A 13,658-nucleotide genomic window follows, 5' to 3' on the forward strand; every position below is an offset into this window, starting at 1 on the left:
ACTTAGTGGGAATCTACACAATTTAAGGGACCACCCCTCTTTGTTCTGTACACTAAGATTCAGCATGGCCGTATTTTTATCCATCAGTGAACAAAAAAAGCCCACAAGATTCTTTTCCCCCTTCTTTGTGTCATTATACAGCTGAGGCAACCCCACCTGGAGACTCCAATCTTGCCCCTTTTTGCACACCCTCAAACAGCCTTACGCTGCCAGCCATCTGCCTGTCTCTCCAGTAGAAAGTCACGTTTCACAACCCAACAGTCAGCTCAGCGAATGAGCAGCACATCAGCAGATTAGCTGCCTGCCCAGAGCTACAAAACAGCAAAACATTTCCCACATCAGCCGATGGGCGTTAGATCCCATTTTACTACTGAACTCAGTCACATCAAGCAGACAGAAAAGCACAGGGCAACATCCATGTTGAGAGCAGACACATGCACCGGTGCACACTCAGACCCTGGAAAGCCACACATATGGGCATCAGCAGAATAACACACATAGACACTCAGACTGTGCTGTTTCTGGCCAGCTACTCTTTGTGCTGATTGACTGGAGGGGATTAGAAAGGACTCAGCCCAAAAACGCAGCTCCTAATGCTCCTGCAGCTATTGCATAACAGAGATCGATTCCCATCCCAAGCCCTGACCCTCAACTTACTCAAGACAAGTTTAATGCTTCAGTCTGTGTAATGGAAACATCTACTTCCCAGTGAAGAGGAATCTAAATGCGATGGAACTGCTCCCCCAGGGCTGGGTTATTCATTTGGCTCTCTGATGAGTAGTAATGGGAAGGAAAGTAAGAAAGTGTCACCAAGAAGGAAAGAGAATCATCTTCCCCCAAACATTTCTACCAGGAGCTACAGGAAGCTGAAGCTTCTCAAGTTCATTAATAGATATACACCTGCTACCAGTACACCTATTAAAGAAAGGAACCCTAGACCAAGGGAAATCAAACACATCCCTAAAGTAAACTGAAAATCAATGAACCTGCAGACCCTAAACTAAATGCAACCAAAGCCAAACACACCTCAAAAACCAAAGGAGGAAAACACAGCAACCAAAAAGCCCACAGTTAAATGAACTAGTCTCAAAAGCATGCAGAAAATGTACAAACACTCCAGAACAGGCACTCCATTAAAAGTTGCATGAAAAAATAACATAAGAGGCCATGCAGGAATTCCAGGTGCACGAGGAATGGCTGAAGTAACTCTGCTGAGATCTGTCGCTCCAGGTGTGAACAGGTGTACAGCAAATGAGGATAGAGCCACATCAAGTTAGGTGAAATCAAGTGCGCTCCAACATCTGACTGAAATCTGGGTGTCCTTTGCCTAACAAACTGCAAAGAGCTTTAGGGAACTTGGCTGGCTCCTGCATCCCCCTTCCCCCATATCAGCAAAAAATAACTATTTGCAAAGGCCGCGGTTCCTCGTTATTTTCTGTTTTCCTGTATGCACTCACTAACACGTTAGTAATGTTTCCAAGCAGCCAGGCTGGGAGAAGAGAGGAAGGGACAGGAACGAGACAACCAGGAGATGCTGCTGCCTGGGCCCCTTTGTTGAGCATCTCTGGGTACCCCTCGCCTTTTACCTGGGGATGCAGTCGCCATGGCAACGGGCGGGTGTTCCCTGGCGGAGCCGAAAACCAGCTGTTCGCGCTGCTGAGCCCCATCTCCATCCCGCAGCGGAGCCCCAGTTGTGTACTGGTCCGCCCCGTCCGCAGCCCAGTGCACCCCAGTGCCCGCCAGCAGCAGGTCCTGGGGGTCCGGCGGGGCTGACATGCTGCCTGCAAGGCGGCCGCTGATCTCCGGCTCTCGGGATGCAGCGGGAGCCACCGAAAGCGCTGCGGTGGCCGCCGGGCTGGACGGTGCTGCGGCCGCGCTGGAGTCTGGCCGGCTGCGGGGACCGGGAGCCGCCGCTGCTGCTGCTGTTGCTGTATCTCCACTAGCGCTTATTACGCAGGTGAAAATGGCTTGTTAGTTGGAGCCTTCCAGCCCTTGCGTCACCCTGTGGCTGGCATATCACAGGGCAGGAATCTGCCAGCCGGGCTGCTGCTCTCCCCCGTTTAACTGCTTCAGCAGGGTAGGCATCGGCTTGTGTGGGTAAGGGAAGAAATGCCCACCTTCCAGGCGGGCACACTCTTCCCTCGCCTCTCCTGCCGCCTCCCTCTCGGCGCGCATCCCCCTCCTCCGCATCCCTCCGCTCCAGAGCATCCCGCAGGCGCCGCAGACGGGCATGGCAACGCTCCCGCCGGGCGAGCCGCCGGCTCCTCCTGCACCGCCGGGCTCGGCGGAGAGGACAGGCAGCCCTAAAATCACCCCATTCCTGCCCATTCCTCCTCGTCTCCGCCAGCCCCTGACCCATCGGGAGAATCCGCACTCATCTCCTGCGTTTGTTTACCGTGTTGGCTCCTCTCTGTTGGAAGCCCCGCCAGAGACATGGTAACAGCTTATTGCATCTAAATGACACTTGTCAAAATAAACTCACAGCAGGTGCCTGTGTGCCTTTTTTTTCTTTTTTAGTTTTTTTCTTTTTTTCTTGGTGTGCCACTGTATTTGCTTACTCTCTGCTGGAGGTAATGTGTGCTTACTGAGGCGATGAGAAATGCCAGGGATCCTGGCAGTTAGCGAGAGCAGCAGCAACATGAGATACATTCACGGTAAAAGCACAGGGCAGGATCTGTACCCCCTCTGAGGTGAACTAGGAGCAAGTTACCTTGCCATCCTTTTATACATGAGAAAACAGACTCGGGTAAATGGTAAGGGATCATTCCTGTGTTGCACAGAGTTCTGGCACTGTCAGGTCAAACAAACGAACTCATTTGTAGAAGGGCCTCTCTCATGTCATGTGACAGGTCAAGCTACAAAGTGGAGAGTAATTGCTCAGGCAGAGGACTTTATTCGCTCCCAGCTCTTTTCCTGTTGCAGCAGCAGATCTCCAGCTGTGATGTTTATGTCACAGCATCCCTAGGCAGGCTTCAAGACCCTCTCCAGCAAGCTTGGGCCTGAGTTTCAAAACTTAACATATTTCCACTTTTTCCAGGCAATGGGGTAAGCCCACAATGCAAGGTGAAAAGCATTTCCATTTGTGTTACCTTCACAGGGAGTTGCCATCCTTATCGTCACTCCAGTCAAAAATCTATTTTTGGGAGCTGTCCTGCTGCTGCCTGAGTCATAGAATCATAAGATCATAGAACGAATTGGATTGGAAGGGACTTAAGAGACCACCTAGTTCCAACCTCCCTGCCATAGGCAGGGACACCTTCCACTAGACAAGGTTGCTCAAAGCTCCATTAGCCTGGCCTTGAATACTTCCAGGGATGGGGTATCCATGACTTCTCTGAGCAACCTGTGCCAGTGCCTTACCAGCCTCACAGTAAATAATTTCATTCTATTATTCAATATAAAACTACTCTCAGCTTAAAAATATTCCAACTTGCCCTATCACTCCCTGCCCTTGTAAAAAGTCCCTCTCCATCTTTCCTGTGGGCTCCCTTCAGGTTCTGGAAGGCCCTGAAGGTCACCCCAAAGACTTCTCCTCTCCAGGCTGAACCATCCCAATTCTCTCAGCCTTTCAGTCCATGCTGTTCAGTCACAGCTCCCCGGAGCCCTTTAAAAATGGGAGTGGACCAGGAAGTGGACCAGGGATTTGGGTGTCCTTTAGGAGGTCTGCAGCCAAAGGTGCCAGTGGAGCAAGATGCTCAAGGTTAGCCAAGCCACACTGGAATTGAAGTGACTGCTGTGAATTGAAATAAACTCTGCTGTCTAGATGTAGAAAGGGAGTTTTTAAACACTAGGACATGGTTCTGCCTGTGTTGCATAGTCCTGTTCTATTGTGGAGATACTGTAAGCTACAACAAGATTGTGCTTTAAAAGGGTAATTACATGATTGTTCTTATATTGTCATGAAAATCCTTCAGGATTATATCAGAATTATATTCAGGAGTTTATCAGAAGTCTATTCAGAAGTATAGGTTGGTGAGTTAGTACTTGAGGCGCATCTCAACAGACAGTGTGGGCCTAATGACCAATAACTTCCTTCTTGTTGTAAGTTTCCTAGTGTGATTAGTTACCAAAGACAACGTTATCACACCCACTTCTCCCTTTTCTATGCTTTGTGCCCTCTTTCAAAATCAGTGTTATTCTATAGGTCATTTTACTTTCATAGCAACATATGCTTTGACACAACCTGCAAGACCATCAGGGCTAGACCAAGAAAACTATTTCAAACCACTTGGCTGAAAATAGATATCCATACGGTGAGGTGGCCACAGAAAGTGAAGGGACTGGAGCACAAGGCTTGTGAGGAGCACCTGTGGGATCTGAAGGATGCTCAGCCTGGGGAAAAAGAAGCTCAGGGAGGGACTTTCTCTCTACAACTCCCTGAAAGGAGGCTGCATCCAGGTGGAGGTCAGTCTCTTCTCTTAGGTAACAAATGACAGGACAAGAAGAAATGGTCTCAAGTTGCAAGGTTCAGATTGGATATTAGGAAAAGAATTCTTCATAGAAAGGGCAGTGAGGCTTTGGAATGAGCTGCTGAGGAAAGTGATTGAGTCACCATCCCTGGAGAGATTTAAAAGACATGTAGATGTGGCACATGGTTTAGTGATGGGATTGGCACTGTCTCATTAACAGTTGGATTCATTGATCTTAAAAGTATTTTTCAATCTAAATGATTTTCTGATTACCAAGAAATCTTCTATTTACCTACTGCTTTGTTAAAACAATTACAGTGGTAAATGTCACACAATATGGTAATCAAATTCAGCTTTACTTACGAGTTAATTCCAGGTAATCCATGCTCCAAAACCACCAGAGAGAGCAGGAAGACATATCTTTGACAACAGTTTTAAGGTTTTTTGATCTAGGGTACCACTATGGAAAAACTATCTGACCCATGCAGCTCTACTGAGTCCCTCATGGTGTATTCTGACTCTCCTGTAACTCACACATAAATCATCTATTAATTAAGCATTATTTAACATATTTGGGAGCCAAGGGTGAAAACATTCCCCTCCAGTGTGCTCAGCCCCCCTTATACAGAATCATAGAATCATTTAGATTGGAAAAGACCCTTAAGATCAAGTCCAGCCATAAAGCTAACACTGAAAAGCTCAACATAGAATGATTTGGGTTGGAAGGAACCATAAAGACCACTTGGTTCCAATACCCTGCCATGGGCAGGGACACCTTCCACTTGACCAGGTTGATTGAAGCCACATCCAACCTGGCCTTGAACACTTCCAGAGGTGGGGCAGCCACAGCTTCTCTGGGCAACCTGTGCCAGTGCCTCACCACCCTCACAGGGAAGAATATGCCCAAGCTCTTTGGATTTTTTTTATTTCAAGGTAGGACTTGTTTGCTGCAGGTCAGTAACAATGATTTTAGTCATCATGTTTGTATTGCCAAGTCACATATCTAGGACTTACCTCATGAGGAAAAGATACTAAATTTCCTAATTCATGGCTTCCCCTTTGACATGTAGCATGTCATGCACCTGATTATGATTTTGGTAAGATTCTGATGACTTCAAAGTTCCTATTAATGATATTGGTAATATACAGTATGTTTTCAAAAATACATCTTCCCATAGATCTTAATACATGTCCTTATTCATATTTGCAAATTTTCTTTTGTGTCCATCCCTCTCTGGGGTGCCCTGTGATACTATTTGTGTGAGCAGGCAATAGATTGAGGTGCTCAGAGGGCCTGTGAGAACACTGAGCCCCTGCCAGCTTTTCTGTGTGAGCAATATGCGATCACAAAGGTCTTCTGATAATGCAGCATCATCAGAATGTGTGCACAGCAGCTGGCAATGATTCATTTCTGCAGACCAGAAAGGTTATCACAGTCTGAGGGCTGCTGGTTAACAAAGACAGTGTTATTACAGTAAAAGAAGAAAGATTGTGGACTGTATGCTCTGCTTATTGAATAGAAATGGAGACAAGCAGGAGCCAGCAGTGTGCCCAGGTGGCCAAGAAGGCCAGTGGCATTCTGCCCTGTATCAAAAATAGTGTGGCCAGCAGGAGCAGGCAAGTGGTTTTCCCTCTGTACTTGCCAGAAGTGAGGCCACACCTCAAATCCTGGGTGCAGTTTTGGGTCCCTCATGACAGGAGAGACATTGAGGTGTTGGAGCGTGTTCAGAGAAGGGCAATGGAGCCAGGAAAGGGTCTAGAGAGTGGCTGAGGGAGCTGGGGGTGTCAAGCCTGGAGAAAAGGAGGCTCAGAGGGGACCTTCTTGCTCTCTACAACTCCCTGACAGGAGATTATAGCCAGGTGGGGGTCGGGCTCTTCTTTCACGCAACCAGAGACAGGACGAGAGGAAATGACCTCAAGCTGTGTCAGGGTAGGTTGAGGCTGGATATCAGGAAGAATTTCTTCACAGAAAGGGTTATCAAGCATTGGAAGGGGCTGCCCAGGGAGGTGGTGGAGTCACCATTCCTGGAGGTGTTTAAAGAAAGGCTCAATGCCATGGTCTAGTTGACAGGGTGGTGATCGGTCAAAGGTTGGATTTGAAGATCTTGGAGGTCTTTTCCAAGCTTAATGATTCTGTGATTCTAAGTAAATAAAGAAAAAAAAAGCTTTTTGCCTCAGGGATCCAAATTGTATTGCAACTTTATTTCACCAGTTCTTGTACAGTCCTCGGGTGACCTGGAACAGTCTCATGCAATATTATCAGCTCTGCTCATCACCACGTAGTATTGGGTGGGAAAACAGAGGTCTGATTTCAAGCCTTGGATACAAATCCTGAGCTCCTACTGCCCATCATAGGTGTAGTGCATACATTTCTGATGGCAAAGCTTTGGTTTGCCAGGATGAGTGAAAAAAAATCAATAGGAACAACAAGACAAATACTCAAAAATCTTGATTGATCGATTTTGCTGTGTAGAAACCTTTGAACTTGGCACAGCCTGGGCTGTCATATCTGAAGTTATGTCACAGTGATTTTTTAGATCCCCACAGGAAGATCAAGGTGGATGAAGATTTAATCAAATATGTGCTCAAAAGAGGTGTGAGTTTAAGTCATACTAGGCACAAGGAGAAAAAGCTGAATTCTTTCTATTTTCAATGCATTTACAAAAGCACCTGGTAGTTTATATTGTGTCATGCAGCAAACTGACTTGTGCAGGGCTCATCTATCCCTGCTCGTTGGTATTTAACTATCTTGATCTACCCTTTGGACATTATAAGCCTCTGAATGTCTGAAGTCTGAAAACATAGACACACAAATTGCTTCCCTTTCCATTACAGCCCTTTGTGTTCTGGGATTGCTGGATGCTGCTGGGCCAAAGTGACTTTGGACCTGGAGGGGATTTATGGTCTCAGATGTAACATTACCAGCAAAGAGCACAGGACCTGACAGGGTATATCAACAATTCAGCAATAGAAAAAAATTCATCTCCTCTTCCTTGAGGATTTATTCTTGAGGTTTTAGAATAAATGAATTGCAATAGGAAAAAGCAAAGGAAAAAAAAAAGCAAAGAAGCTTCTGACATAAATAGGAAAATGAAGATAAGTTGAACAACCTCCCCTACCCCACAGAAAAGACTTCAGCACTGTAGCAGCTACAGCCTGGTTTTCAAATCACCACATCTGCACTGCAGACCACATGGTTTCCATGTCTGTCACATCCTCTCCCTCAAACAGGCAAACCTCTAGGAGAGTCTGACAGCAATGGGCTGGCCAGTATGCATGTATTCCCTTCCACAGCATGCAATCAGACCTCATTTTGACACAGGGAGGAACCCCAGGAGCCATGCTGTGGGGGAAATCAGGCACACACCTGCCCTACAAGACACAGAGAGGTATTTGGACTCCCAGAGAAAGGCTGGAAACCTGGTGAGAATAATGACTTCTCCTGGGAAAGCCAAACTAGTCAAAGTCATCACTACAGACACGCAAAAGGCCTGAGAGAAAAGGTGACCCATGGTAGTGGTGGCTCTTCCCACAGCAAAAATCATCCATCATTGTTCAGTCCACCAAACAGCCCTTGCACACTGGTGCTTCTGAGAGAGTCCCTTGGACCTTATGTTTTCACACCTTCTTCCTCTCCATCTCTACAAGCTCTGGCAATGAAACGAGTCAAGCAGCCTCTCCAAGGTCCTTTCCGTCTATTCCTCCCACTGCTACAACTACCAAGGCAAATGCTTCAGGTCTGTTTGGAAATACATACCCCAACCACCTGCTGAGCTTCAAGGCATCCACCTCCCCACTTCACCTACAGCACTCCTGGGATTCACCACTCAGGCTCCTATCCCTGCACAGAATGGTAACCTGGAATAAGTTCCTGCACCACCCAACTTTGGTCCTGGAAGCAGAAGCATCCCAGTGCTAGGAAACCAGACTAAGTCCAGAAAAGACAGAAGTTTGAGTACAGGTGTGATCACAGCCTTCCCAGATGGTGTGGGGTGTGTTCTCCTTTCTAATGAACAGAGATGAGACAGATACTCTGTCCAAAACTGCAGCTCTGTAAAATGATCCCCTGTAGAGTCCCACCTCTTACCACATGCTGTAAAATGGGGAAATTGGTTCAAATGGGCCTTTAGTTAGTGCAATTTCAAAAATCATGGAGTCCAAATAGTAGCATTTTTACTGCATATTGTGTAATTTAACAGCCCACCTTCACTTTCCAAGCTCAGAGCCTCAGTTTTTAGCAGACAGTTCATTGCTCTGAGGTTCCTCTGGCTGTAGCCATAACACAGCAGTGCACGAAGTCCCTGCCTGGCCCTTTAACTCCCACATCAGGAGAGAGCTTTCAGCATCTCTAGCACTGCAGTTGTAATGCAATGTGATTAAAGGTGGTGCTTTTCCTGGGTAAGCCTGACTGACTGCTCTGTCCTTCATCCCCTCCACATCACCAGCCGCCCTAGGAGCAGTGAGGATTACCTCTGTTTCTCTGAAAAGAGAGTTTTACAAGGAAATCCAGTGACAGGAGCTTAAACAGCGAAACTATTGCACATGTGATCTGGCACAGCCATGGAGTGGGTGTTTATCAGGTGTCAGAGAGGAGAAAACCCAATGGGCCTCTGATGAACACAACCATCTCCCCCTTCTCCCCAGCTTCAATCTCTCTGTAGAGAAGGAGAGCTGAGCAGAGTAGACAGGTGAGTAGGTGGGAGCTCTTGGATGTGCAAGATACATCAGTAGTGGCCCAGTTTCAGCAGTGCTTGTAGCTGGATTGCCATCCAAGTGTCTGAAAGGCTGATTAGTCACCTCTAGAATATATATCTGTTGAAATGGCTCCTTGTCCAGGAGGATGCTGGACCAGGAGTCTGAATCCAAATCCATTATCTTATCCAAGGATATTATTTGCAACTACATCCTCCATGTGGAAGCAGGATCTCTGCATGCTATTCCAGGTGTTGTTCCTGAGCATCTTCAAAATAGTAATATTTTTTCTCTTTTTGCAGTGCTCAACCCAGGGTTATTGCAAGAAGAAGCATTAGAATTTGTCCTGTAGACATTCCCAGCTACATGGAACAGAATTCTTTTTTTAAGCACTGGCAGAGCAGTTTCAGAGTCATCACTGAGAAAAATGTTCACACTGACACCAGTGGGTCTGGGGCTACTTAATTTCACTAGTAATGATTGAGCTGAAAAGAAAGCATGAGACAAGACAGTCTGTGTGAGCTCTGAGCAGATCATACAGTGAGCAGAAATTTATATGGGCAATGGTTTGATAACTGGTAAAACAGCCAAAGTAAAGCAAAAATAGTTACAATAAAAATATCCACGAATTTGCTTTTGGGAGAAGCTGAAGAAAGCAAGGCAAAGGTCCAGCCAGAATTGTATTCATCATCAGATAGTTAGGATGGCACTCAAAAAGTACAGCCAGAGATGCAGAAACAGTGGGGATTTTAATGAATTCTTATTCCCTTGCATTACATCAGAAGGCATTTGTGCACAGACTGCTCTCTGCACTTACACAGCTCCTCAGCAAGTCTATCAGGGGTTGGCTTTTGAGCCCTGATTTATGCTGATCCACGCCTTTAGCAGGCTCTGAGTGTTGATGATGTACCATTTGCACATCTCCGGAAACTCAGAGATACTAAAGATTACAGCTTGTGAGCTGGAGGAGGCAGAAATGGTTTTCATTTACAATTTGTCATGGCACAGAGGGTATCAGAGACTCAGCCTATGGAGATAAAACCTACAATCACTTCAAACCCCACAAGAGATTACTCCTTTTAGTGTAACTGAGTGGCACATCCTGCATCTCTAGGACCCAGAACAGCTGCAATATGAAAATATTGACAAAACTGCAGTGAAAGGGAACACGTGCTTGATAAAAACAATGCTTTGTGCCCAGGGATACCTCTAAGCAATCATTACCTGAGGGCAATCAGTGCTTCTAAGAGTTTCTGTGAGGATATCTACGTGCCTGGGGGTTCATCTAGAGACACAGTGCTCACAGGTAACCTGGGAGACCAAATCTAATCTAAGTGGTCTGAAGACAGAAAAGTCTGAATATGATAAAACTGATTATTGCAAGAGCTGCCTCTGTGTAACCTTGATAGCTGGGACTCAGGTTCCCCTAATGAGCAACACACTTGTCATTTCTTCCATTTTTGTACCACAGACCTAATTTTCTTGCTTTGTGTACAAATGAGAACCAAGAACACTTGTACAGCAGCCACTGGGGCCAATCCAGAAATCAGGCTCAGAACTCCCCATTTCTAATTATTCACTTATTTATTTAATCTGAGAAGAAGTTATCTGAGTAAGAGGCCAGTGCCTGTGGCCCTGTCAACCCCAAGCATGCCTGCACTATCTCAAAATAGACAGGAGATACTGGATGTGTCCAGCTGCCCTTTGGGGCCGGCTCTGCCTGTCAGGAGGTTGGGTATTAGACTGTAATAGTGAACACAGCCCTTTACCAGGCAGTGCCCACACCCCCATCCATGACAGGAGAATTGCAAAGCCCTGCAGTGCAAAGTTAAACACCATCCTGAGGGATTTGGATGCTGGAGACCCACAGATGTCTGAGTCGGGCAGGAATTGTATTTACAGTCTGAAGCCAAGCTCGTGTTGTTCTTAGAACTTTAATCTATTTTTTATTAAATTCATTAAATTAAACTCCAGTTAACAGGAGTGCTGTACAACCAGGCTCTTATTTTACATTTGCAATTAGTCCTATTGACTTCAAAGAAGCTGGTTTTGTGTAATATTTGCAGGGTTGGGATTTGGTTTTGCATCCATTTGATATATCATTTAGCACTTGATACCAGCCCTTCAAAGAGAACATTATTGCTTTACATTTCAAAATCACTTTGTAGTGCATTCTGTATATCACATTATTCAAATTGGAGAGAACAACCTGCATATTCTCACCAGCTCTACTTATCTGTGGCTTTATTTTGTGAACTAAATGTCTGTGCTGAACACAAGGCTACATTCCCCAAACTCTAGCTGATGTCAGTGCTGAAAAAGCAAAACCAGGCAGGATTAATCCCTGATATAAATAAACCCTAAAATCATCAATTTTCATTCTCTGCCTTTTCCAGTGGAGTCAGTAGATGAGTAAATAAATCTGATTACTTGTTTTTATAACATGTGGCATATCCTTTTCTTAATGTAACTAAACTTTTACAAAAAATCAAAACCTGAACTTAAAGCAAGGCTCTGCTGGTTTCTTGTGAACAGCTCCATTGTATAATTAAAGTCATTTTCTGCCAAAAAAGAGGTGAAATCCAGTCCAGGGCCCTCTGCTGGATTGCAAGGCAATTTTTATCTTCCTCAAGATGCTGAGATGAATTACTGCCCTGAAAACCTCAGAGTCTGCATCAACATCCAACCTCTGCCCTTTAACATTATCTTTATGAAAACAGAACTCCAGATTACAGCTCATCTCTGCAACAACTCACAAGCAACACTACAGGGAAGGGTTTCCAGAGTAAGGCATAAAGAATCCATCCAAGAAGAAAGAAAACAACAACCCATTCACTGTAATTTCTTTATCTGAATGCTTATCAACTCCCTACAGCTGAACATGGTAGAGGAATAGATAAGAAAACAGAGACAGATCAGAGCCAGTGAAAGGCTCTGTGAGAGGAAATGAGCTTTTGACCTTCACACAGCTTGGGGAGTTGGTGAGAAAAATTGAAGCAAGTGGAATGAGTTGAGTATTTTCTGTGCTTTACACTTGGAAGTCTTGTCAATCCTTCCCCAAGGAATGCCTTGTCTTCAGGTGCTGGAAAGACCACCTGTTCTCATAATCCTGCCATCTCCCTTGGGCAGCAGGGGTTCTGTGAGGTCTAGGACCTCAATCAGCAAAGAAAACTGGAGATGGGCTCCAGTGGTGGGGGGAAAGTGGGATAACTGGGCTCCCAGGACAACATGAGAGAGGCTAACTCTAAATAGAAGGAGGATTGTGATGCTAAAAGGAAGCATTTCAGGTCAGCAATGTCTCTGTTCAGATGTTAGAATAACAGGTTTCACAAGCTCTTTCTGAACAAAATTAACCTGGAAGCCATGATTGATTCCTTCCTCCATGTCATATACAGAAGCTAAAGAAGTTTCTGAAAAACAATGGAATCCTGGCAAATCAGACTCTCCAGCCAGGATGATGAGATCAAAATAAGATAACACATAATAAGTGACCATATTGTTCAACATAGAGTTGAAAACTTCAAAGCTGTAAAGAGGCTGCTTGAGGTTTGACTTGTGGAAACAGAGAGGAATCATTTGTGATTTTTTCTGACTTCTTGAAACTTTCTTAGCATTTCCTTCTTGTAGCTGTATTAAACTACTAGAGTTTTGTGCCTTAGTGCTCATTATGGTGAATACATGGAAGGGGGGGTTCCTGCATCTTTAAATGTTCACTGTTTCATATAAAATAGGGTTTGAAATAGTTTTGGTTAATATGACCACTGAAGTGAAAGTTAAACATTTTAAATGACACCATCTCAAAATAGTGGTTTGGATTCTGGATTTGCATTTCCATCTCCCACTTGAAGCAGAATCAGCAGGAGATAATTTGTGATACTGCACCTCTGTCTTCAGTCTTGAAAGTATTGCTGTCAGAGTTTTGTCCAGCTCTGCTATTCTGAGTATTGAAAGTTACATCAAGTGAGATCATAAAAACGAAATGTGAGAACCTGAAGTCTTTTTGACTTTAATTATTCATCTGCTGCTCTTGGACAGAGCCCAAAATTTCAATGCTTTTAGCAATTTGATTTTGTATTAAGAATAAAGGGTAAGTGCTTGACATCTGCTGTGTAAGTGGGCATGGTCAGATACCAAATGCTCCCAGTGCATATTTATTTAATCAAGGAATGCAGGTTTCTAAGAGATAGATTAAAAGACTTCACTGAGAACAATGAAAGGAGCTTGTACTGATATGCATGGGAATGAGTCTTAAAATGTAAAGAGTCAAAACTTTAGTTTTAATTAAAATCAGAAAACTCATTCAGAGAGCATAATTTCCCAAATATGTCTGCTTTAACTTTGGCTTATTTTCCATTAAAACAGACAACCAATGACATTAGAATTTGTATCTTCATCTTCTGTTACAGATTGGTTCTAGTTCACTAAAAACATCACTGTGAAGCCATTACCTGTTGGTGTGATAATGACACTCTCTAAAACATGCACTGTCCCCAGTGCCACACTGATACTCTGCAAAGGATCCAGGCTACTATTTTAAAAATATATTAAATCTAAGCA

General features: G+C 44.7%; 1 protein-coding gene across 2 annotated transcripts in view; it reads right to left on the minus strand.

Annotated features, from left to right (window-relative positions):
* The window catches only part of RTN1 (reticulon 1), a 122,137-nt gene extending 119,939 nt beyond the window's left edge, over positions 1 to 2,198 (minus strand). For both annotated transcript variants that reach the window (XM_071557307.1, XM_071557306.1), the window contains exon 1: positions 1,587 to 2,198. In XM_071557307.1, coding sequence (XP_071413408.1) covers positions 1,587 to 1,776 — 190 coding nt within the window. In that variant the 5' untranslated portion in view covers positions 1,777 to 2,198. The remainder of the gene's footprint in view (positions 1 to 1,586) is intronic.
* Positions 2,199 to 13,658: the final 11,460 nt, after the last annotated feature.

Source organism: Pithys albifrons, chromosome 6, assembly GCF_047495875.1.
Source record: "Pithys albifrons albifrons isolate INPA30051 chromosome 6, PitAlb_v1, whole genome shotgun sequence".
Classification (NCBI taxonomy): Eukaryota; Metazoa; Chordata; class Aves; order Passeriformes; family Thamnophilidae; genus Pithys; species Pithys albifrons.